The 24247-nt window shown below is 49.6% G+C and overlaps 1 protein-coding gene and 1 long non-coding RNA gene across 13 annotated transcripts in view; one reads left to right on the top strand and one right to left on the bottom strand.

Annotated features, from left to right (window-relative positions):
• Positions 1-4: 4 nt before the first annotated feature.
• LOC128628379 (uncharacterized) lies at positions 5-16182 on the top strand. Of its 2 annotated transcripts, none has more exons than XR_008392769.1 (3): positions 5-351; positions 4993-5087; positions 15929-16182. It is a non-coding gene; the product is annotated as an uncharacterized LOC128628379 (long non-coding RNA). The 2 variants fall into 2 exon arrangements; XR_008392770.1 differs by lacking the exon at positions 15929-16182 and adding an exon at positions 10571-10715.
• PRKAG2 (protein kinase AMP-activated non-catalytic subunit gamma 2) overlaps positions 10910-24247 on the bottom strand; it is a 196361-nt gene continuing 183023 nt past the window's right edge. For all 11 annotated transcript variants that reach the window (XM_037131946.2, XM_053671958.1, XM_037131944.2 and 8 more), the window contains 7 exons: positions 24104-24158; positions 22929-23055; positions 20100-20265; positions 19532-19569; positions 18169-18315; positions 13890-13983; positions 10910-12041 (listed from right to left, as the gene is read on the bottom strand). In XM_037131946.2, the coding sequence (XP_036987841.2) occupies positions 12010-12041; positions 13890-13983; positions 18169-18315; positions 19532-19569; positions 20100-20265; positions 22929-23055; positions 24104-24158 (659 nt within the window). In that variant the 3' untranslated portion in view covers positions 10910-12009. The remainder of the gene's footprint in view (positions 12042-13889; positions 13984-18168; positions 18316-19531; positions 19570-20099; positions 20266-22928; positions 23056-24103; positions 24159-24247) is intronic.

Below are 24247 nucleotides of genomic sequence, written 5' to 3' on the forward strand. Positions count from 1 at the left end.
GTCAGCGCCGGCTTCCCCGTCGCGGCGGCCGCTCCCGCCCCCGAGACGCACGGGAGTGCGTCAGAAGACGTTTTACTTTTAAAGGGGAAAAGAGGGGACGCCGAGAAGCTTCCGGAAAAGTCACGACTAAAAGTCGCTGTGTCATGACCCACCCACCGCCTTCCGCCGCTTTTTAATTACGCCAGTTCTCCCAGAGCGGTGATTGGACAACTCATGCCCGCCCGCGCGATGACGCATAATCCACTCTGTCTTCCATTGGGGGCGGCGATGAGGCGGAGCCTAAGAGTATGCTGCTCGTCCCAACGCTAAAAATAAAATCCGGATGCAACCGCGAGGTTGTGCGCCAGCAAGGTTTGAAAGCTTGGGGTGTCGCTGGGCTAGGGTTGCTGCGGGTAGGGCTGGGAGAAGCTAACTTCTCAGTGATTGGTGAGAGCAGGGTGAGGGGCGGGGCGAGCTGCGGAAGGCGCGCTCATTGGCGAAGTGCGGAGAGGTGGGTGGACTGGCTCCCCGTGGGCCCTTAGTAGGCTCCGGAGGCGACGCGCGTGGTTACCCGGCGGCGTTTTGGTTTCCTGGGTTTTCCATTTTTAATCCCTTTGCTGTAATGGCATTAGTAAGTCTGGATTTGAGGGTATAGCTGGTGATTAAACGCCATCTGCAGTGAAGAACCATGGGAAGCATGGAGTATGTGTTAGTTCAAAATGTTTTGTATTTCATTAAAAAATTGTGCGCCTCATCAGTTCTGCTCCCAACTCTGGGACACGTGGACCCCTGCACACCTTAACGGTCAACACACCTTTACTTTTCAACACTAGGCGTGGCTAACTCTTGTACAGAAACTTAAACACTAGCCGTTGTTACCCGAGACCACTTCAGAATCCGGGATTTTAGTCTGCTGGGCTGGAGCTCCGGTGCGGGCTGACCTTTCCAGAAATCGCTCTTTCCCACAGAAGACGCACCGACAACCCCTTTTTCTTGGTGCCGGTGAAGAGCTGTTAGGGTGGCACCAATATCTAAGGCAGGAAGGGACGCTGGCCTGGGGGGCCTTGGTCATGGGAAAGGAAGGCCCGAGAAGCGAGGAGGCGAACTGGGAGATTTCCAGCCAGGGAGACTTCCATCATGGGAGGCATTCTGCTCTTCGTGGTTGCTGAAAAAGGAGAGTGCCTTTGTTGTCCTCGGGCTGTTGGACAGTATTGACTGGCCAAGCGGTCAAGAGGCCGAATTGACCGAATTTTCCCAGTGAATACAGAGAAAGAACCCTGGAAGCTGAGTGACGGGGTCGGATTCCTGAGTATGATACCTCAGGAATGATATCAGATGGGGTCGGATATCCCATCAAGATACCTGGTTGAGTTAGAACGCTGCTGTTCAGGCAGAGAATCCTTTTATGTTGATTCCAGAGAGAGGACGTGATGGGTTCAGTAATGACCATCATCTCTCTTTTTTCCCAGAATTCTAACCTGACGGCATGTTTATTGATCTTAGATAGTGAGAAGAATGAGGCGGGGGAGGGGAGAGAGAGAGAGAGAATCATTAATATGAGAAATAGGAATCTGTTGCTTTCTGTACATACACCTGCACCGGGATTGAACCCGCAACCTTTTGGTGCAAAGGTGTTCGGGGACAATGCTCCAGCCAACTGAGGGACCCCATAAGGGTATCATCATCTCTTGAGTGAGAAGCTCATGCTTTACCTGTCAATCAGCCAGTGAAGCACCATTGGTGAGTAAAACAGTTAATGGCAGTTATCTGTGAACTGTGCACTATTACAGGATCACCGTTAACTTTCTGTGAGCTTTTTATGTTTAGGGATGGGGGAGGGAGAAAGAGAGAGAAACATCGATGTGCTAGAGATATTCCCTGCCCATATGTAACCCAGGCATGTGCCCTGACTGGGAATCGAGCCGGTTCGCAGGCCAGCACTCAGTCCACTGAGCCACACCAGCCAGGGTAACTTTCTGCGAGTGTTAACAAGTCCAGTGACATCTGATTTGCAGTTTCATTGGGTTAGACTAAGGAAGAAAAGAATAAAAACCACAGCTCTGCTTGTTTTTAGGAAAAGGACGTTTGTGAAATTATTTTACCTTTTTACATGTGAGAGAGCAACCCTCAATGAAAGCAGACATGAAGGCACTTCGTTTTTATAGCAAGTGATGAAGGAAGACTGCAAAAGAACGAGGCTCCTCTTAATCCTGGCAGAAGCGGAACGAGACTGCTCTGTTATGTGTCATGGAGGGTGTTGTTCAAATTAAAGGGTGCAGGCTGGGGAAACGTGCCAAGGTCGTGTCATTGTGTTGTTGCCTTGTTGGAGTGGAGGGGACAGGGCCTGCTCTTATGGGTGGGATGTGGTTTTCTCAGTGGGGCCTTAGGAGCCTGCCCTTGGTATCCTAGCATGAGGCTATCCTAGCAAGTCCCCGAGGTACACTGGGGTGACAGAAAAATCCTCTTCTCTCCGAAGCCAGGGATCAGTCTTGCCTGAACCCCGAGATATGGAGATGTGTGCAGTGCTCCCAGCAGAGGGAAGTGCAGTAAGCCTGCCCTAAGCCTGTGGACGTAAGCCATGCATGCACAAGGGTGGAAGTCGGCTTAGCCAGGAGCTCTCGGGACAGGGCCTATGCAGTGGTTGTAAACTGTTCTTGACTCAGGGTCGGAATGACCCCGAACAGTCGAAGTATTGTCCTGCTCAGAATGGGATCTTACTTGGAAGTAGGGTTGTTACAGAGGTAACTAGTTATACTGGAGTGGACTGGGCATTGATCCAATATGACTGGTGTCTTCAGAAGAAGAAGGGACTCAGGCACACAGACACAGGAAAGATCAGAGGCAAGCTACATGACAACAAGGGCAGAGACTGAAGTGATGCTGCCATAGGCCAAGGACACCTGGAGCCACCAGACACTGGAGAGGGCGAGGAAAGATGCTCTTCCAGAGACTGCGGGTGGAGCCTGGCCTTGCTGGCACCTTGACTTTGGACTTCTGGCCTCCGGAACTGTGAGACAATACATTTACATTGTTTTAAGCCCTTAGTTTGTGGTGTTTTGTTACAGCAGCCCTAGAAAACTAATATATCAATTACGAAATCATCAACAGTTTCACTGAAAGTATAAATATAGATTCTGCTGGGCTGGGTGTGGATGCCATTGGCCTTCTTCCCAAGCCCCAAGCTGGGGTGCTCCTGACAGGCGCTTTCACCAGCAGGGGGCTGGAGCAGAACATCTGTCGGAAAGAGCCTCTGTGACACACCTGGGGGACGCTCAGGAAGAGCCAGGTGGCTAATTCCTTGCAATAAAATGGGGGATGGCTTGAACCCATGAGGCTTGGATTGCATGTAGCCTTCAGATGCGCCTCAGATGTGGCACTTAGTCACAGTGTTGTTAAGCCACTGCAAGATATAATTACCATTGCAGGGACATACTCAGCCTTGGTTCCTCCTCCTGTGTGAAGAGTTGTCGTTGGAGCTTCTCCCAGTGGTGTGCAGAACTTCTATGGAAAAGCATTTTTATTTAAAAAGTAATGGGGCTTTGCTAGTGTGTAGTGTATGGATTGACCACGGCACCCGCAAGGCCTGCGTGACAGGTGGTGGCATATCTTGGCTGATCCGAGAGGTATCGGGGGGCCTTCCACAACAGCGAGGTCTTGGCAGCGTTGCCCTTGCTGTTTAGGGCTCGGAATATTCTCACGTACTGCTTGTCACGTGTCTGTTCTTGGGGGGGTTGGAGAATGGATCACTCAAGTTCTGCTGAACAAAAGTCAGCCTCACAAAAAGGTCACGGGTCTTAAAAGAGTCCTTCAAAGGGACCATGAATTCATGAGGATAAAAATGCAGGATAAGCATTGTATTTTCTATTTTTTAAAGATTTTATTTATTTATTTTTAGAGAGAGGGGAAGGGAGGGAGAAAGAGGGACAGGAACATCAATGTGTGGTTGCCTCTCCCATGCCCCCTACTGGGGACCTGGCCTGCAGCCCAGGCATGTGCCCTGACTGGGAATGGAACCAGTGACCCTTTGGTTCACAGGCCGGCTCTCAGTCCACTGAGCCACACCAGCCAGGGCCAGTATAAGCATTTCATGCCTGGGAAAAATGTGAGAGCCGCCAGCTCTTCCTTGTGTGAGCTCTTGCCAGCCACATTGAAGGTACACACGATCATCTAATCTTCTCTGACATGAGGATGACCAACAATTTTTACAAAAAAAGGAAGAATTGGCAAGAGAAGTATTTATAATGTGGATTCTTGTCCACTGTCATTAGTAAGTGTATTAGACCTTAGTATTAGATAATGACATTGTAAGTATCCCTTAACCAACAGCAAGATATTAATAACAAAGCAACCAAAACACTAAGGAAGACATTATAAATTTTTCTCTTTGTTTTGTGTGTTGAAAATTTCAAGCATGTTATAAAAGTTGAGAGATCAGTAAAATGAGCCCCAGGCCCGTCACGGGCTTCAATATGTATGGGGTCATGGACTGCCCTGCCCTCTTCCCCCACCCACCCACGGGTTACTTTCAAGCCAGTTCTAGCCATCACATCGTTTCATCCACAAATATTTCAGTATCTCCTCTGAAAGATAATTTTAAAAATATAACATCGGCCCTGGCTGGTGTAGCTCAGTGGATTGAGCGCAGATCTGCGAACCAGACAATCGCGGTTTGAATCCCAGTCAGGGCACATACCGGGGTTGCAGGCAGGTTCCCTGCAGGCCAGTTCCCAGCAGGGGACGCACAAAAGGCAACCATACATTGATGTTTCTCTCCCTCTCTCCTTCCCTTCCCCTCTAAAGATAAATAAATAAAATAAAATAAAATGGAATCATTTAAAATGGAAAATTTATCATTAAAAAAAAAATATATATATAACATGCCATTTTTATGTCCTAAACAAAACCAGTGAAGGAATTCCTTGATACCGCTCAGACTATTCAAGTCTGCCTCTCTCTGTCTCTCTCTCTCTTTCTTAATCCTCACCCAAGGGTATTTTTTATTATTGATTTTAGAGGTGAGGGGAGGAGAGAGCAGCATCGATGTGAAAGAGAAACCAACTGGCTGCCTCCTGCACGCACCCTGACCAGGGATCGAACCTGCAGCCCAGGTATGTGCCCTGACCGGGAATGGAACCTTCAATCTTTTGGTGTCAGGATGATGCTCCAGCCAATGGAGCCACCCAGCCAGGGCCAACACTTCATGATTTTCTTTAACCATTTGTTCAAGTCAGAATCCACATAAAGTCCGTATAGTACAATTGGTTTTTTTGTATCCCTTGAGTCTTTTATTTTCTAAAATAAACTTTGTTTTTTGGAGGAGATTTAAATGTACAGAAAAGTGGCGAAGATGCTATAGAGTGTTCCCATACGTCCTGCACCCAGCCGCCCCATTGCTAGTATCTTACACTGTGTGGTCCATTGGTTAGAATTAGTTAACCCATCCTGACACACGGTTACTGACTGCGGCTCACACAGTGTTTGGAGTTCCTCGGTTTCCCCTGCTGTCCTTTTTCTGTTCTCTGATCCTGTCCAGAGTACCGCGTTGCGTTCGGTCACCCGTCTACACGCCTCTTGAAATGGTTTCTGAGAGTTTTCTTGTTTCTGGTGACTCGGACAGTGTTGAGGGGCGCTGCTCAGCTGGGACTCACCCAAAGTTGTGCTGGGGTTCCGCGTGGCAGCGTGGGGCTTTGGGAGGGAGACCCAGCTCGTCACATTGCAGCAAGCGCACGTTACCAGTGTGTTATCACTGTGGGTGTTGGCCTTGGCCGCCTGGCTCAGGGACAGTGTGTCATCCTTCTCCGGCAGGTGACTCCTCCTGCCTTTCTGTGCTGTCCCCCTTCGGCAGGAAGTCGCTGTGGGCCGCCCTCACAGACCCCAGAGCTCGGCTTTGCTAGTTCCCATCTGCCCGCGGAACTTCCTGTAGCATTTCTTGCTGTCTCCAGGAAACAGATGCACAACTGATTTATCTGAAAATTCTCTTTATTTCTCTGTTTTTTATTTTGAAGCAATTACAGGTTAGCAGGCACTTTCAAAAATAGTTATTGGACTGTTCTCTGGATGGTGACATCTTCCATGAATACAGCACAGTATCGAAACCAAGAGACTGAAATTGGTCCGGCTCTCAGATCCTGTTCAGGTTGCACCAGTTTTACATGCGTGCATTTGTGTGTGTGTAAGAGTGTGGTTCAGTCCTTTAAAGGTGGTTCCATTTTCTTCTGGGCTCTGCTTTTTTCCGGTGAGACGTCAGCTATTATGTTATTATTCCCTGTATGTGCATATCCCCTGCTCTGTCTGCCTTAATATTTTCTTTTTATATTTGGTGTTCGGGGGGTTGAGTATGATGTGTCTGTGAGTCGGGTTCTTTGCTTTTATGCTCTTTGAGGTTAACAGAGCTGCTTAGATTTGTGAGGTACTGGTTTTGATCCAGTTTGGAGAATTTCCCAAGCAATACTTCTTTTAAGTATTTTTTTCTGCCCCATATTCTTTCTTTGCTCCTTCTGGGACCCCAGTTTTACTCCAGTTTTAGGCAGTTTGGTAGCTTTCTACCCAAAAAAGCCTTTGTTTATTCTTTTCTCTGTTTTCCCCTTTCTAGTGTAATGATTTAAAAAAATTTGGATACTGTATTCTTCAGGATTTCTGTCTGGTTCTCTGTTACCGTTTTCATCTCTCTCCTTAAATTCTCCTGTCTTTACCCAGCATACCTGTGTTCTCTGTAGGTTTTTTAATATTCTTATCATCATTATGTTTAAATCTTTTTGCACTAATTGTAACATCTGGATCATTCATGGGTCTGCTTTTAGCAGATGATTTTTGATTACAGGACATATGTTTTTGTGTCTTTCCACAGCTAGTAATTTTTATTTTAGAGTGACATTATGGGTGTGTTATAAAAATTCTGGGTTGCGTATCTCCTGAACACCGTTCAGCTTTGTTTTAATGTTTGCATGCGGTAGAAGGTGTGGACCAAAGTCCTTTGGTGTGCGTGGATCGGTTAGTCCTCACTCCTCAGAGTCATCGAGAGGTTCTTGGAAACTGTGACTTTAAGCAAACTGACCTGTAATGGACTCACTTTTACCATAATACAATCATGTAAAGAAGAGTTACGTTCCCACAGCCTGTTTCTGGTCACAAAAACATCACCAAAGCACACACATAAAGACCCAAGACACTTCTAATATTAAGCATTAAAGTAAGTGTGAGTCTCACATACATTTAAGAAAGATGAATAAACACAAGATAATTGCCGTGCTCACCCAATTTTTGGTGACTCGGGGAGTGACGGGGTTGTAGCGGCCACTCACACCCACACTCAGACGAGGTCAGTGGAGACACTTGGGTTCACCTCACTGCACATCTTTAGGGTGTGGGGGGAAAGCAGGGTCCCCAGGAAACCCCACACAGACATGAGAAAAATGTGCCAACTCCGCACAGACAGTGGCCTTGGCCAGGAATCCATTTTTCCCCCATCAGCGCCATAAGGAAATGTTATCTGAGGACCTGCAGGATCCCACGTGTGCCGAAACGATTCTCCTTTCCCCACGGACCTGCCTTTGCACGCGTGCCAAACTTCAGTTGCCCACGTAGGGGTGGCTCTGTTTCCAGACGCTTGTCTGGCCCGTGGACGCAGTTGTCTGTTTTGGCAGCCACAGTATATACTGTCTTGATTGCTGTGGCTTTCTAGTCAGTCTTGACATCAGATAGCTTTATCCCTCTAGACTTGCTTTTCTTTTTCACAGCCGTGGTTAATCTATGTGCCCTACATTTTAATTCAAATGCTAGAATCTGCTTGTCACTTTCTACCAGAAAAGCCTGCTGGGAGTTTGACTGGCACTGCCTGCTCTCTGCAGGGCAGGGGGCTCCCTCCCAGGTCTGAGTTGCCCTGGGCTCTTGACCTCTGGGCTGGCTGGCACCTCTTACAGGAGGACAGCTCTCTCCTGACCTCAGGGGCCCATGGGCACCCAGGTCCCCTTCCCGGATAAGAAAGTGCCCCTTGTGGTGGGGACAGTACCTTCACCCTCAGGACCCGCCTTCAGCATGTCCTGGTTGGAGCCCTGTACTGCTCGGAGGAGGGGCTGCCTCTGAATTTGCAGATGACCCTGCATGTCCTGACTTTATCAGGGGGCAATTCTGAGGGCAAAGCTTCGTGTGACTGAAGCATCTCACAGGCCCCATTATCCTGCTGGGTGTCCTGGCCTCCACCAACCACTCACCAACCACGTGGAGCCGACTAGGTGCTAGAGACCTGCCAGGGTGAATGTGGAGACGAACAGGGCATCGTTACCTTCTGGAGGGGCTCAGCAGACCACTGTGTCAACGCGATCGTTCCTGTTACCGGCATTTCCAGATTGCGCATGCGTATACCCACCCACTCTGGGACACGCAGAGCAGACGCCCGGCTGCAGGTTCCTGGGTGCGCGGCAGTGCCAGGAAGCAGGCCTGCTGGCTCTGGCGCCACCCTCTCCCGGCCCTGCCCTTGCCTGGAACTTGCCGGCCTCGTGGGCAGTAGTTGGAGGTTTCCGCTTGGTCTTGGGAGCTGTGGCCGTGTCTGAAGCAGCACGGTGGTCAGCATGGTGCCTGACTGCTCAGGGTTCCTGGGGCACAACTCAGAGGAGGGCGACGGAAGGGACTTTGCGAGCTAGGCAGGGAGTCCCTTTAGGAGGCACTTCTCACCAGAGCTAGGGGGCGCTGCAGTGCACGGTGGCCTCAGGCCTGTGACGTGTGGCAGTGTTCAGCTGCATTAGACTCAGCGGTGACCACTGTCCTGTCTGCCGACGGCCCGAGACCGCGGGGGAGGGAAGGTGTTAGGAGTTCCCAACAATGGCGAGTGGGCACAGCTGTGAGATGGGCCCTCTAAGGGCCCTGGCCTGGAATGGGATCCGGAATCGGGATGGTGATGGGGGTTTGGGGGTGGGGAGGCGATACCTGGAAGTCGGAGCTGGATTTCTGGGCATTGGCAGGTTCTGGTTTGCGGTCCTCATAGGGAGAGGTCAGCAGCACTTCAAGCGCAGTCAAGAGAGAATTGGGTGCTGGGTTTTCTCGCGTCCTTCCTGCAGGAAGGAACCCCGGTGTGCTTTGGGAGCCTCGGGGTGATGTCCCAAAGCACACGGAGGTCCACAGGGGACGGATCTCATGGCTCCCGTGTGAAGGTGCTTGGAGCATGGTCTGCACATGGACTTACATCTTTATGCCAGCATCGTGGGGATTTTTATGTGAAAAACAGTTTGAGAGTGTTTCAAATTTATGAGAGTAAAATGCACTTTCTGAGGACTTCCCCATGGGTTGGAATTTTCTCCTGAGCGAACCATTATGCAAAGCCAAGTTCCCTCTCTGGTGAAATGCTTTGAAGGGAATTGGCGAAGGTCAGACAGACTGTGCTTATTTGTGGGTGAATGTGTCAATTGGTGCTTTTTCCTGAAAACCTGTGGGCTGAGTTTTTCTTCAAAGACGGTGGAGTCAGTTAGAAAGTAACAAATGTTAAATGGAAATAAACCCTTAACGTTCTAATTGTTTAGACCAGGTTCCTAACATTAGATACCCTGGGCTGGATACTGTTGGTATGGAGGCCGCTCTGTGCCGTGTAGGTGGCTTTGAGGCATCCTCAGCCTTTATCCACCAAGATGCCAGGCCCCTCTTCCTGCCTCCCAGGGTGACAACTCCCCCCCCCCCAGGGTCAGATGTCCCCTGGTTAAGAAGCAGTTAAGGGGACTGACTGCTCATGCAAATGTGTCTCTGAGGAAAAACGTTCGACGAAATGAGATTAGTTCATTTTTTTTTAAAGAGAGTAGCCTACAACACAGAACAGACGCCCTCCATCACCCAGGCAGGTGTGGTGTTTCCAAAATGCTTGTGGGTTTCAGTTGTCACTCATTTGTTCACAGCAGCCCTTTGAGATGCCAGCAGCTCCTCCTGTGGGCGAGGGCCCCCAGAGTCCCTGCTGGGGGCACCACGGGTGTCCATCAAGCCCACTGCCCACAAGTCCTGGTGGGTGTTGCAGTTTAAGCCAACACCTGAGTCTTAGCCAGGGTTTCCAGGGGTATCCAACCTGCAGCCCAATACAAAACCCTAAATTTACTTAAAACATTATGAGACTTTTGTTTTTATTGGTGTTTTGTGTATTTAATGTGTGGTCCAGAGATGCCAAACTTGGACACCGGGGTTAGGCCTTTTTCCTTAGAAACCTTTCACCTGGGGACTTCTTTGCCTGCTACGTGCTTTGTTCCCAGAAGGGCGAGGAGCAGCACACCTACCACCTGGGGAACAGACGCAGACTCTGACGGCAGCAGAGGACAAGGGGCCTTTGCTAGTGGCTGTCTAAGGACCAGACGGGGCGACACAGGCCTGCTCCAAACCCTCGTGTTGGGCATGCGTGCGTGCTGGCACCCTGCAGGGAGGGAAAATGAGGCCACGTTTCTCTGTAAGCAGCCCCACCCAGGGTCCTTTGGCAGCAGCAGATACACTGCCCATCCCCATGCCCTGTCCCTTGGGGTCCTCGTGTGGCTTCACAGACAAGGGGCTGGACGAGAAGATGCTTTGAGTTTCAAAAATGCAGGGTTTCAGCAGCTTTGTAATTCTGTTCCTTTCTCCCAAGTAGCCCACCGGCCTAAGTCCCAACCCCTACTGTTTCAATGGGGGAAACACGCACTTGCGTGTCTGGCCAACTAGGAATGGAAAAAATTGACATCTGAGTACAAGAAAGTCTGCAGGCAGTTTTTAAACTAGATGCGTTCTACTGAATAATGGAGAGATGGTAAGTTGAGGGATTGAATTATTAAGGTTCCCCCTGCAACCGCTCGATGATGGAAGAAGGATATGAGAATCCACATTATCCTTTTTGGGGGGAGAAATGTCTTAAGTGGGGAACGGCACGTGGAATTTTAATGAATGTCTGATGAAACACATGGTATCTTAAAGAACTCCATTCACAAAATGGTAGATAGTAAGATTTATTTTAATTTTTCAATCTGAAAAAAAAAACCCAAAAAACAAACCCCAAAACAAAACAGAAAACAAAACTATACTCGTATGTACAGTGCGAACACGTTCGGAGCAGTTACACCCGGCAACGCTGCGTTTCTCTTCGCTCGCAGGACTACGCCGTACCTGCCACAGTTGGATTCACAGAAGCAATCGCGTCGGCGGTCACCCAGACAGCACGGCTTTACATTCCAACACACAAGAAGCACGCGTCTTCCCGGCACTCGGTGTCCTCGGACCCGCCGCCTGCTGCCAGGCCAGCGGAGCGGGTTTGCACACACGCTCTTCCAACTCCAGTGCGGCAAACCCAGCGGCTGTTTGAGAAGCCACGGGGCTTGGCCACACCCGGGCTTAAATAATGAGCAGCTTGCCATTTCCAAAGAACCCCCGATGGTTTATCCACGGGCATGGTGATGCTCGCCCCCCAAAAGACGTGCACAAGAATCGCAGGGAAGGGAAAAATAAATAAAGCGCTCTCGCTTACGCGGCAGTCCAGACACTCGAACAGAAAACTGTCCTTAAAACTTTATAAAGTCATTTATGCTCAGAGTACAAGTGCTTGACAAATCTAAGGAAAAAGAAACTGATCTGGTGAAGGTTCGAAGACTCACACGCCAGCCGTGTCATTTCGCACACGCACACGCTGTCCCCAGCAGGAGTGGGGACGTGTCGCTGTCCTGACATAAGGCACTAGGTCTGAACATGCCACACGCTCGCCTTATGTCACGTTCCCTGTCCCCATACCAGTGGATTCTCGGGAAAGAAAATAAACACGTCAGGGCACAGCGCGCTTTAATTAGACGTACGGCATTTGAAATCTCTCAGACAGAGGCCCAAAAACAGCCTTGACGATGCAGGCCCAGCTCTTCAAACACACAAAATCTTTGTTTGTTTTAAACGCTTAGTTTCAACATCACTGGGAAGAATACCCATCGCTAAACCCTGATACACGTTCTTGGCCCTTTTCCTCTCTTCTGTGGTGGTCGGTGTGGATGAGGCAAAGTGCAACCCAGAATCTTCATTCAAGTCCCAAAAGGGCGCCTCCAATCCCGGTCGTCATTCAGTGTCCGGCTCCTTTTGTTTGGCACCTGTTAGAAGAGGGAAAGTTTCAAAGCGACATCAGAATCCGTGACAGCGGTGGGGTCCTCCACCCTGGGGGTGGGTGTCTGTCCCCCCAGGCAGGGCCTCGGCAGGACGAGGGGGGACTGAGCAGGTGGGCTCCAGGCTCCCCAGCCCCACCCACCAGCACCCCAGCACATTTTTGACGTTACATGCTGTGATTCTAAAAACGTGTGACTCAATTCGGAGAAGGGTTCTGCTGCTGAAGAATTTTAAAAGAAGTGTGCGTTATGTTTTGGTGAAGATGCAAACTATTTCCACTGTGCACATGGAAGTGTTAAAAAAAAACAACAACCCAACTTGAATCATGTTTAAGGATAATCACACACGGTGCCAACTTGATGCCTCCGGGGTGTTTCAGAATGGGTTAGCAGAGAGTTCTACCATTCTTCTCCTCACGGCAGTTGCCCCCCTATTTTCTCATCAGGCCCTCAGCCTTTGAAAGAGACTCATCTGTGAAAAAGGGGCTAAAAATCCGTGGCCACCGCCCTCAGACCACTTGCTGACTCATTGGTGGTGTGTATGGCTACTTAGGTGCCTTTGGAGAGTCTGAGTTTGGCTGCTGTCTGGGGGGGTTGTCCACTGTCCGTATCTCGGTGTGTTTGGGGTGAATGCTTGTAGCGTTCCCCTGGATGAATGGAAAAAAAACCGTCTGTTCTGCTCACAGATACCTGGATTACCGCCAACTTTAGGTTATGACCTAATGCTACGAACAATCTCACATTTGCTTAGTTCCTGTAGTAGCATTTCATGATTATAAAGATTATCATGAGTTTCATGTTCTCCACTATCTCAAATTTTACAGTGACCGCACCAGGTCTCCAGTGTAGTTCCTGATTTGAAAGATGTGGGCGGGGGCCCTCAGTCCGCCTTCTGACCAGCCCAGGTGCGGCTTACTCCAGGCCTGTGGGTCCCTGCTCAGCTGCAGGGACGGTCCTGGCGTTCCCACTCGGTGGCGGTGGGCAGTCCTGCAGGGTGGGCATCTTTAGGTGATAGGTCGACTGTGAAAACAGTCTTAGCTAGTTGGATTTCTGAACGGAAGAAAAATCAATACCGTAGTACATATACTATAATGTTTAACTTCCAAGAGTGCAAAGTGCACGTGAGTTAGGCTCCTGTCTGTGTGGCCAATGTACTGGGGGCAGAGAGGGGAGGAGGAAAAAGAAGAAGGGGGAGGGGGCTGCTGGTTCTAGGACCCCTTCAGCCCGCCCCACACAGGAGAAACACCAGCCCCTCCCTCCTAAAGCCTCCCCCCCCCCCCCCGCCACGCGGGGCCCTGGCTGCGACCCCTGGGCGGCCTCAGAGTGAGCCTGGCAAAAATGAGCTTAGCCATCCATGCTGTGTAGTAGTTAATGTAATTTCCACACACTATTCATGGAAAAAGCTGTGTTGTAGTCTTTTGTGTTATATATTCAGAACACCAGAAAGCTGACTTTCTCTCTGAGGGGTAAGTGAAGATTTCAACAATTAGAACCCAAAGACTTTTCCCTTCTGTTTTCCAGTTAGTAGTCCTAAAACTAAAACAAAACTGAAGAGGTCTTAGCTTTTTAGGCAGCTTTTTAATGGAAAAAGTTGTGATGAACTTGGCAGTGAATCCTTGATTATTCGGGCACGGCTGGGCAGAGATAGGCCAAGTCAGAATGCTTTCTATGGACTTTTCTCTCTCACCCAAGTAGAAGAGTGAAACCTCACAACCTCAGAGAAAATGGCGATGGTTTACAGAGGAAGCCACAGAAGGCCGCCCTGCAGGGGACACGCAGGGCGGGCTGTGCCCGCTCCTGTCTCAGGAGGTGAAGGTCAGAAGCTGGCCTTGGTACCTGGCGGGGTGAGGATCAGGGCCTGCAGAATATCCGACAGGGAAATAATACCCACGATACTATCGGCTTCGTTTACCACCACCAGCCGATGGACCTGCAAACGAGAGAAAGGTAGGCCGCGTGAGCAAGCTGCAATACAAAGTTTTAAAGTGGAAAATAGAAAAATACCGCCTTTCATACGCTTTACGATGACTGCACCCCACAAATGAGAGAGAGAGTAACAGTACAGAACCACGTAAAGGTCTTTGGCTCTAATGTTCAAATGCAATGCTGATTTGCTTGACAATTTGAAAAAAAAAAGTTTATTTTTGAGAGGGGGGAGGGGTTGAAAGAGTGGGAGGAAGGAGAGAGGGAGGGAGAGAGAAACACTGGTTGCCTCTCATACACGTTCTGGCAGGGGCCCCAAACCTGCAACCCAAGTCAGTGTGCCCTGATTGGGAATGGAACCCACGACCGTTCGTTCTGCAGGACAACACCCAACCTGCTGAGTCCTGCTAGCCAAGGCCACACATAGCCTTATAGGTTTCCTTGGCATGTGACTGTTTTCCTCTTGCAGCCTAAACATTCTCTCTTCATCCCTCACTTTCCCGTTTTAATTACAACAAGATTTGGTCTCTCTGTGTTTCCTGGACCGGGGTGTCTATTTCCTTTGCCTGGTTAGGAGTTTTCAGCCATTATTTCTTCAAATAAAGTGTTGGTTCCTTTCTCTTTCTTCTTCTTCTGGGATCCCGATAATGTGAATGCCTTTGTGCTTGATATGTCCCCCCCGAGCTTCCTTAAATTGCCCTCATTTTTAAAAATTCTTTCTCTCTTCCCTGCTGGTCTGGTTGGTGGACTCCCACGAGTCTGTCTCCCAGTCCCTAATCCAGTCTTCTGTAGTAGCTAATCTGTCGTTGAGTCCTTCCTTCCAGAGTAGTTTTCACTTCGGTTATTGTATTCTTCGGCTCTGCTCAGTTCCTTATTACGCTAATTCCTTGTCGAAGTTCTGTTCCCCTCTCGAGTTTGGAGAGCACCCACCGTGTGGCCGTCTCTTCATCAGCGAAATGACATGTCTCCCCTTTCTTAGGTTATTTTTCTTCTAACTTCATTTGAGATTGTCTTCTCTCTTTTCACTTTGTTTTGACTTTCTATGTTTGCTTACACAAATTACACAAAATAGCAGCCTTTCTCAGCCTTAAAAAGGTGGCCGTGACCTCTGGGTAGGCCATGTGCCAGGTGGTTCTGGCAGGCTGGCTGGAGCCAGGTGGGCACTTCTGGTACCTGGAGCTGGGCCTGCCAGTCTGCAGTGGCTCTGGGCAGGGGGGCCAGGGGCATGCAGGGGCACCCTGTTGATGCTGCTTGCTCCCTTTCTGTGGGGGCTGAAATGGGCTCTGGGCATGCATCTGAGAATGCGCTGTGACACCGCACAGGTGGGCCAGAGCACCTGGGTATCGGGGTGGACGGGGATGTGAGCAGTGGTGCTCATGGGCCCTCTGACCCTGGAGAGCCGCTGCCGTTTCTCCCGGCTTCTCTATTCGCTCCCTTGTTCTTGTCTGACGACTTCACTGGACTAGTCAGTGGGGACAGCAGATGCTGTTTAGTGAGCATGTGCACTGCATGGCCATCGCATTCAAGATGACTGAGCAAGTAGAGCAACAAATCTACATCAGATTTTGCATTAAGCTTGAACATTCCTCCATGGAAACTATTTGGATGACTCAGAAGGCCACAGCTATAGGCAACTGGTGACTGGCAGCTTCATCACAACAACGTGCCCACTCACGCATCACGTCTCCTGCAGAGATTTTTGGTGAAACATCAAATCACCCAGGTGACTAGGACCTGTACAGCCCAGATTTGGTGCCCCGCAGCTTCTGTATTTTCCCCAAACTAAAATCACCTTTGAAAGGGAAGAGATTTCAGACCACGACGAGATTCAGGAAAATACGATGGGGCAGCTGATGGAGACTGGGAGAACTGTGTGAGGTCCCAAGGTCTCTACTGTGAAGGGGACTGAGGCGTCCCTGTCCTGTGCACAGCGCGTCTTCTGTCTCCTTCAGGAAACACCTCTTTCCCGTGGTGCACGGCTGGATACTTTCTGCACAGACCTGTCGAGTCCTCGAAGGTGGACCTGCGAGTGTGCCTGTGGGCAGGGTGGGTTCAGGGTCCTCCCCGCCGCCGCCCTGGCTCTGTCTCATTTGCCTTCAGTGACACTTCTGGTGATGCTCTTGGCACCCTAGCTTGCTTTGGGCTGAAAAAAATCACTGTCATCTTTCTCACACTAATCAACGTATGTTTCTTTCACAAGTTTCTCTAAAACACTTGGGTTCTTCAATAATCCTGTGATGTAACTACACATTTAATAACTGTAAGTTAAAATGACGGTTGACCTCCAGGACCGAGGTCTACATTCTGAGAACCCTGACTGTCTTCTGAGCTGCTGAAGGTCAAGGGGAAACTCTCCCACCTGGAGAACAAATTCTACTGGACAGAGATGACCAGTGAAAGTGTCTTCTCGCCTTCTGCTGCTGAGTCTGGACTTTACGAAAGTCCCTTCTCTGAGGTATGTAAAAGCCAGTGCGACCTTTAGGTCATGCAAATAAACTGAACCATTGCCGACACTGCACACCCTGCTCCTATCCAACTAGTCAATGTGCGGAAGCTAAAAATCGGTCTTGGCCCCTGGCCAAGGAGTCATCTGCTAAAAGGAATTATTTTAATGAGGAAAGAAGCCAGGATGGTTAACTTGAGAAACTAACTACGTCTTTACTTTCCTCCATGACCTGCTTTGCACAGTCGTGAAATTTCTGTTGTTCGCCAGATGAACTTCAAAGACCAGCCAGCTCCTTTCCTCCTCTACCCGACAGCGGCACCTGCCCACGCCGGGGCGCTGAGGGCCACGGGGAGCTTTGGCACAACCAGGGTGCAGTCACCCATAGGCAGACGAGGTCACACTGGGGTGCGGGTCCTTCTAGCCGCTTGTCCATGGGTACATGTGTGTATTACAGTCACACGGCTGTGTGGCAGTTGGCTTTTTCTCTTGGCAGTACACGGTTCATGTCTCTCCATGGCAACAAAATTCTCCTACAGCACGATTTTTACTCATCATAGGGGACGCCACCATCTGGATGTCCACTCTGCTTACAGATAGGCGGGACCCCTGGTCTGTTTCCGCTGATAATCCTCAAAAGGCACGCAATTCTAAGGACCTCCATAAAATCATATATTCCTAAGTCAGTTAAACTGCTTTGCCAAACAAGTAGTGATGGATGCTACATTCAGGTAGAAGAAGGAAAGACTTCCTACTGAGATTCCAGGGAAACGCCTTAGCAGCCACAGCAGGTGAAGCTGGGGCGTCACCTCCACAGAGGCCAGGGCAGGGTGGGGCTTGTCAGCCAGCAGAGGGAACAGGGCTGGGGGGGGCTAATGACGGTTCCCGAGAGGGAGCGCCCTCCTTCAGGGGAAACGTTCAGAAAGCAAGTCCACTGCCCGTTATTAGTCTAAGGCACTCTTCTTGGGCTGTGTTTGTGCGTTCAGTCAAAATAAGCATCAAACATGCCGATCAGGATGGGCTGAGTCTGCCTAATCGGGGCGTGTCCCAGAGGGATCGCAGCTGCCTCCTTCAGCCCCAGAGTGATGGACAGGGTACTTCCCTCGCTGTCTAACAAGGAAGAATAAGGATGTAGGGATGGGCGTGCAGAATTAGGTGTGCTATGAAACGACCTCGCTTGTCCTGGAATGAGACTGTTACGTGGCACACCGGGCAACCCTGCAGACGGTAAGGGTGACGGGACGTGAGTGTGTGGGGTCAGGAGACGAGGTCACCAGACACGCACTGTTCACCTGAATCAGGAGACAGAGGTACCAGTGGGAAGAGAGAAATTGTACTTTTACTTAATAAAAATCAGAGTACATTTTATCATTTACTTTGTTAAAACCATGTAATTGAGCATTTTTAGCTTTCAACTCATAAATACCCAAAGGGAACTTACAGCTCTTGGGAGTTTGGTTTACTCAGTATGTATTTTTAAACCGTGGGAGTATCTTACCAGTTTACCGGATTCAACCATGATATCAGGACTTAAAAATCCCATTCAGTGAACATTCAGAGAAGACCTACTATGTGCCAGTAACATGCCAGGTTCTGGCACTGAGAGACGGCACCATCCCAATGAACTTGGTGGCAGCCCCAAAGGCCAGTCCAGAGATTCACAACCCGAGGCACCATTCACGGGATGGGGCTTGTGTGGCCTGGGGGGCAGAGGTGGGGGTGGGGAGGGAGGAACCTGAAACATCTCACCTCTGCTCGTACTATTCTGTCCACGATGGTCTCCAGTATTTCCAGCTTATTGCACTTGACAACGCCCTCAAAATACTGGGAGCGGTGCTGAAGCGCCTGGGTCACCGTGATGTCTAGGTTGTTGTACGTTTTCTCAGCAGCAAGGTTCTGTAATAAGGCAACAGAGGGAATTACACGCTTTCATTTCACTTCACGTCAATGACCCGAACGAGTAAGTGTCAAGCAGCCCGATTTTAAACCCGTGACTGCTTGTTCAGCCCCGGCACAGGGAGCTCGTGAGAGGCCACCCGCACTGTCATCCTCTTTGAGGCCGTCACTGAGGCTCACAAGGTGGACCTCAATCAGGAAGCCACTAACTCGACCGCATGTCCCTCTAAACTGCCCCCACCTCCTGCTATCCTCACCCTGCACAGCTCCCTGCCTGAATAAGGGGTCTTCTGAGAGGGGGACTAACCTCGGGTGGGAAGTGTCACAGGGCTGGCGAGCCTGCGACCAGAGCCCCTCGGGGTTCTGATTAATCTGAGCAGGTCCCGCCCACCCAAATTCCAATGAGCCTATGGATGAAACAAAACGCTCTGAGACAGCTGGATGGAGCTACTGCAGTTTCAGTTCCCTTTCGTCAAAATAATGGCAGATTCTCAGGAAGTGCATTTAAAATGAACGAGGAGAGAAGCCTTGCGTAGAAAGATGCAGCAGCAACGTCAACCCAGCAGAGTTAAACCAGGGGTTCACGTGGGACTTCACGTTACTATTTAATGCATTTGCTGTCTTCTCTAGGACAGCTGTCCTCAGTCACCGAACAATGACACCAAATTCATGTGCACTGAGCATGTGCCCACTGGGGGAATAAATAATGTTCCTGCACAGAAAAATGACCATTTCAAATACAGACACATACGTGCTGCGGTGACGGGTAAACACTACATGCACTAAAAAGATGGAAGAGTTACAAAATGCTACTAATACATTTGCGTTTGCTAAACCGATATTAGAAGTACAATTACTAGGGAGAGTCTATGGAATTCTCTTGATAAGATCTTTACACTCAAAAAAAGAAATCATTAATTTACAGAAAACCACAAAAACGGATTATTTAATGTTTTAAACACATTCTAGCCCTGGCTGGTGTGGCTCAGTGGATTGAGTGCCGGACTGCAAACTAAAGGGTCGCCAGTTCGATTCCCAGTCAGGGCATATGCCTGGGTTGCAAGCAAGGTGCCCAGCAGAGGGCGCTTGAGAGGCAACCACACATTGATGTTCTCTCCCTTTCTTTCTCCCCCACTTCCCCTCTCTAAAATAAATAAAATCTTTTTAAAAAAATCACATTTGAGATGGCAGACTTAACAAAATTGAGAATACTTACAATTACATCAAATTTGGAATAAATATCCACAACTTTTCCTAAAAATGAAGATATATGTTAGCCAGCTGTCTTAGGAACACAAAATGACATTTAAAATCAGCCGTAACTAGGTAATAATTAAGATATACATATTGCTAAATAAAAGAAACATGCCTGTTTTTAAATACACATGAAGTTTAAATGCACATCTTAGTAAAAACAAGCCACTCTGTAATTCTTTCTGTCCCGAGTGCCCCCGGGCACTGAGTTTATCCACCCAACCTAAATGTCCACCTCCTCCACTTGGCACATGGGCTGGGGTCAGGGGTGTCCAGCCTGCAGACCCCCTGCAGCCCAGGATGGCTGTGAATCCGGTCCAACACACAACCATAAATTTACTTAAAACACGATGAGATTTTTTTGTGATCACGTGTCTCAATGTATTGAATGTGGGGCCTCAGACAGCTCTTCTTCCTCCAGTGTGGACCAGAGATGCTGAAAGGCTGGACACCCCGGGAGCCTGGGCCGTGTGACGGCAACCCGACGCTCCTGAGATACCCCGTCATTCCTGTTCAAGGCCAACACAGACCTGACTCGTCCACCACGGGCAAGGCGGACACCCGTCTCTCCACGAACACACTCAGGGCTTTAATGATGGGCGTGTCCGGGTGGATGAAGGCAATGTTGTCGTAGGTCCCGATGCCCAGCGCGTCCAGGTTCTGCTTCATGAAGGCCGGCTTCGGCATGTCGGACATCTGCACGGAGGGGAAGGGAGAGGCTCTAGAGGCTCCAGAGGCCCCTTTCCGCGTTCACACGTGCACACGGATGAGGAACTAGTGTGACACACTACAGTGGGTCTTTTCCAACTTTCCACCTGGGTGCCTGAATGAATGCGGAGATGCCACAGGGTAAGAGCTCTCTTTTGCTCCCACCAGCATGTGGGTCTATTCTGTTTAACTGCTTAGTCAAGCATCTCAAGGCACTAACGCCGTAGCATTGTTTCCCCTTCTCTGCACCCAGTGGAAAAGAGGATGGAAGGGACCAGCAGGTCTTTTTAGAAACTAAAAGCCAGAAACCAGCAAGAACGCTTTGTTCTTAAGTATGCACGTGGAATCCCCGGGCCTGTGGCCCTCCCAGGTCGTGTATTAAGCACCCGCAGGTCTCCAAGCCCACGTGTCTGATGGTGGCTCCCTGAGCGGCTGAGCGCATCCTCACGCCATCCCGCCTCCATCCACATCCTGAACTCTCTCTCCTTGGGAGGGCTCCCGTTTTGTCTACTAGGCATAAAGGACAAGCCAACTGAACAGAATTAAAAGAACTTTTAAAAGTTAACTTTTTTCACAGCTGTTTTAAAGGAGGAGGGAGAAGGCAGAAGAGAGAAGTATAGGATCACGTTTGACTAAAACAAAATAAGGTCTATGGTTTCAAAAATCCACCTTTTAGAAAGGGTTTGGTCGATTCCATCCTCCTGGTGTACCTTATAATTATCGGGAAAAGATGAACAATTAGAAGAAACAAAATGTTCAAGTCAAGGAGTTCATCAATATTCAAAGCATGAGACTCCTGGAAATTTAGAGAAAACAAAAAAAGAAGACCTATTAGGTCACCTAGCCCACGGCAGGGCCGCCCTGGTTCCATCCTGCGTGCTGAGGCTGCCTGTCGGCTGTCTCTGAGGGGGGATCGCTCCTTTTTCTCAGAAAGGTAGAAACCAGGTTCTGAAACGTCTTTAAAACTCTGCACTGTGACCCGAAAACCTCTAGCTATCCAGCTATTCTAACAGAATGACTCTAATTACCATATTGGCCCAAATGTAAGGTGCCCCAGCAGGGTGACCTCCTGGACTTTTCCCAGGAGAGAGAGACCAAAGGCCGGTCTCACCCCATTGCCCCTTTCCTGCGGCAGCAGAGCCGTGGGGTGCAGGGTGGGGGCTAGAACCCGGCCGCTTTGTGTCTGGAGACTGGGGGAGCTGGGTGCCTGTGTACACAGGCCAGGGGGCGGGGGGGACGGACTGGGACAGGCTGGAGGTCAGACTGCCCACGGGGACCAAAGCAGTCACTCGGCCTCACTCGGTTTCATCCCTCATGAAACAGGAGGAACAAAACCTGAGAGGGTGGTGGCGAGGCTCGGACTGACCACGTGACATGCCTAGGTCAGTGCCTGACTTACTGTAAATGTTCCTCTAAAGTAAATGTTCCTCTAAAGTACTTTCTCTGGAGGCTACACGGGTAAGACTGTGGGCCTTTCGTGCCCGCCCGGCACTGTTGCCCGGACCCTAGGCGGCTGCATCAGACCACTCAATGTCAAGTCTGGCCCGCAGCGTCCACACGTCCCTGATTCTCCTTCCACGGCTGTCTTTCTCCGGAACCTCATGCTTGTTTTGCTAAGTGACCCTTCTTCTTGCTACCTTCTTTATCGTTAATTTTAATGGGAAGAGTGTTATTTTCCCACATAATCTATTACTATACAGGACCGGCGTGCTGGGCAGAGCCTCTCCCAGGGACTGCACCCACCGTGCCCGGCTCAGCAGGGGTGGGTGGCATCTGGGAGCAGGACCCGGCTCCTTCCCACCCCCCACCAGAAGCCTACACCATCACCTTATGTGAAGCTGTGGGGAGGCAAACGGGAGAGCTAATCAGATGTACTTTTTAATGTGTTAACCTCTTAAAAAAAAAAAGACTCTTCAAACAGTCTCTTTGGCACCGTGACACGAGGCCACCCTCGTTCTAGTTGACCTTACAAGGAAAAAAAGTCAAGTCCGGTGCCTGTCACTCAGAGGAAGAGCTTGAACGCTCTGGTCCTTCTGGGCCTCCGTGAAACCCGCCAACCAAACGGGGTCTGAAGTTTCGCACGATTGCGAACCTGTCTCGTTTCGGATGCAGTGGGGAACCCTGCAGGGGACACAGCCCTCATTTGGACCAACATGGTGTTCTCCTGCCGAAATTTTATTCGCTTTGGGTTCCCCTCTCATTTCTGCCCTTAATTAACGGTAAGCTAATTCTGGGGACAGCACTTGGTGAATGCATTTCCAAAACCGTGACGCCAATCAAGCGCCCTAAGACAAGTCGCGATAAATAACCGACTCGATCTGCCTTGGGGAGCACTTCCTTCATTAGACTGACTGGCCAACTGCTTTATTCCCCCTCCTATTTTAGCGGGTAGAACATTCTCACGTAAACAGAGGATCCCAAATGGTTTTGTTCTTTTGCCACTTGCCCTGAACAAGGTGATGGCTTTTTAACTGGAATCAACTTTGGAAACGTACAGTTCAGACAGTAAAAAGCTGAGAAACCAAAGCCAGAGACAGAGGCCTCAAACCCGACGATCCCGTCTCCCGAGGGCAATGGGGCCCAACGCGCTGGAGGTGGGTTTAGTTCAAGGAGATGTGACTGTGTCTTTAGAAATGCCAGAAACTACTTACAAAGAGCTGGAGGAACTTGAGGATTCTTTTGTGGGTAAGGATATAAAGTGCATTCCCACTGATGGGGTCAATAACGGGCAATCTGTGGATTTTATTTTTAATCAGCGAGTATACAGCGTCGAAGAGGCTGTGGGAAGAGCCGGGAAAGTGATTAGGAGGCTTTCGGGAAAAATGCGAAAACTTCAGACCACCCCTGCTTTCAAAAGCGCTTCTCAGGGTCCCCATATTATAATCATAAGACGCTGACTGACTTAAAAGGGCGTTTTGGAAGAGTTTTACATCAGAGTTTACATCAGAGATTGCAGTACATATTTTGGTTATTTTTTTTGCCCACCATAGTCCGCGTTAATGAATCTCAAACACGACTGTGAGGTACATGATTGTGAGCTGTGCGTCTCTAGCCGTTGTTCAGTAGCACGTTTATGGCTTTCATTTGAGAAATGACAGACGCCAAGCCCTGGGAAAGCTAACGGACACCGTGAGTGGCAGCCGCGTCTGTGGCCAGTGGGGCCCCTGGGCTGGCCGCTGGCCTCTCCTGTGACCACCAACTCGGAGGCATGGAGGGTGGTGTTTTTTATGTTTGTTGGGACTTGGAAATAAAATACTACAAATCAACATTCCTCTTTTTTGTTCCAGCAGTCTATAGAGTTGAGAATGCTTTCGTAGGAATGTGGAAATGGACCAGAGCCGTCCCAGAGGCTTGGAGCAAGACGTACGGGCCAGGAGACTTCTGAGAACACAGCCCCTTCTTTGGGATGCCCTTGGACCGGGGTCTAACAGAGACTGATTTTTCAACTTGAGGCTGTGTGAGAACCACTGGGGCAGGTGTTTTAAGGTGCATCCCTGGGCTCTGCTCTCCACAGACTGCTTTCATTGGTGGGAGGCGGGCCTGGGACCCCGCCATTGTGCCCAGCTCCCTGCCGGGTTTCTGCTGCAGTGCATCGGGGCGTTAAGGCTGCTGAGTATGACCCTCTCCCTGGTCCATTTCCAATCTTCCGCAGCAACGGTGGCTGGGGTTTCTATTGTCTCTCGATTTCCTGAATTTACTATGTGGAATTAAGGAGGCTGGCCCTTATCTGGATTAAAAAAAGAAATCTATCAACCAACCAATCACGGTAAGGAAACAGATGAATCTGAATGAAGATTTTCAAAGGAGAAAAGCTTCCCCAGTTTACCTTGCATCTGGAGATATGTTCACTAAAGGCTTAAATGTTTCTTGTAAATAAAGCTCTGCGTTTACAGAAAGAAAATATGTAATTAGTCACACATTTGCTCTTTGCAATGACTACATAAATCAAGATACCCTGCAATTTCTAGAT

This window comes from Artibeus jamaicensis, unplaced genomic scaffold, assembly GCF_021234435.1.
Source record: "Artibeus jamaicensis isolate MK-2021 breed Jamaican fruit bat unplaced genomic scaffold, CSHL_Jam_final contig_718, whole genome shotgun sequence".
Classification (NCBI taxonomy): domain Eukaryota; kingdom Metazoa; phylum Chordata; class Mammalia; order Chiroptera; family Phyllostomidae; genus Artibeus; species Artibeus jamaicensis.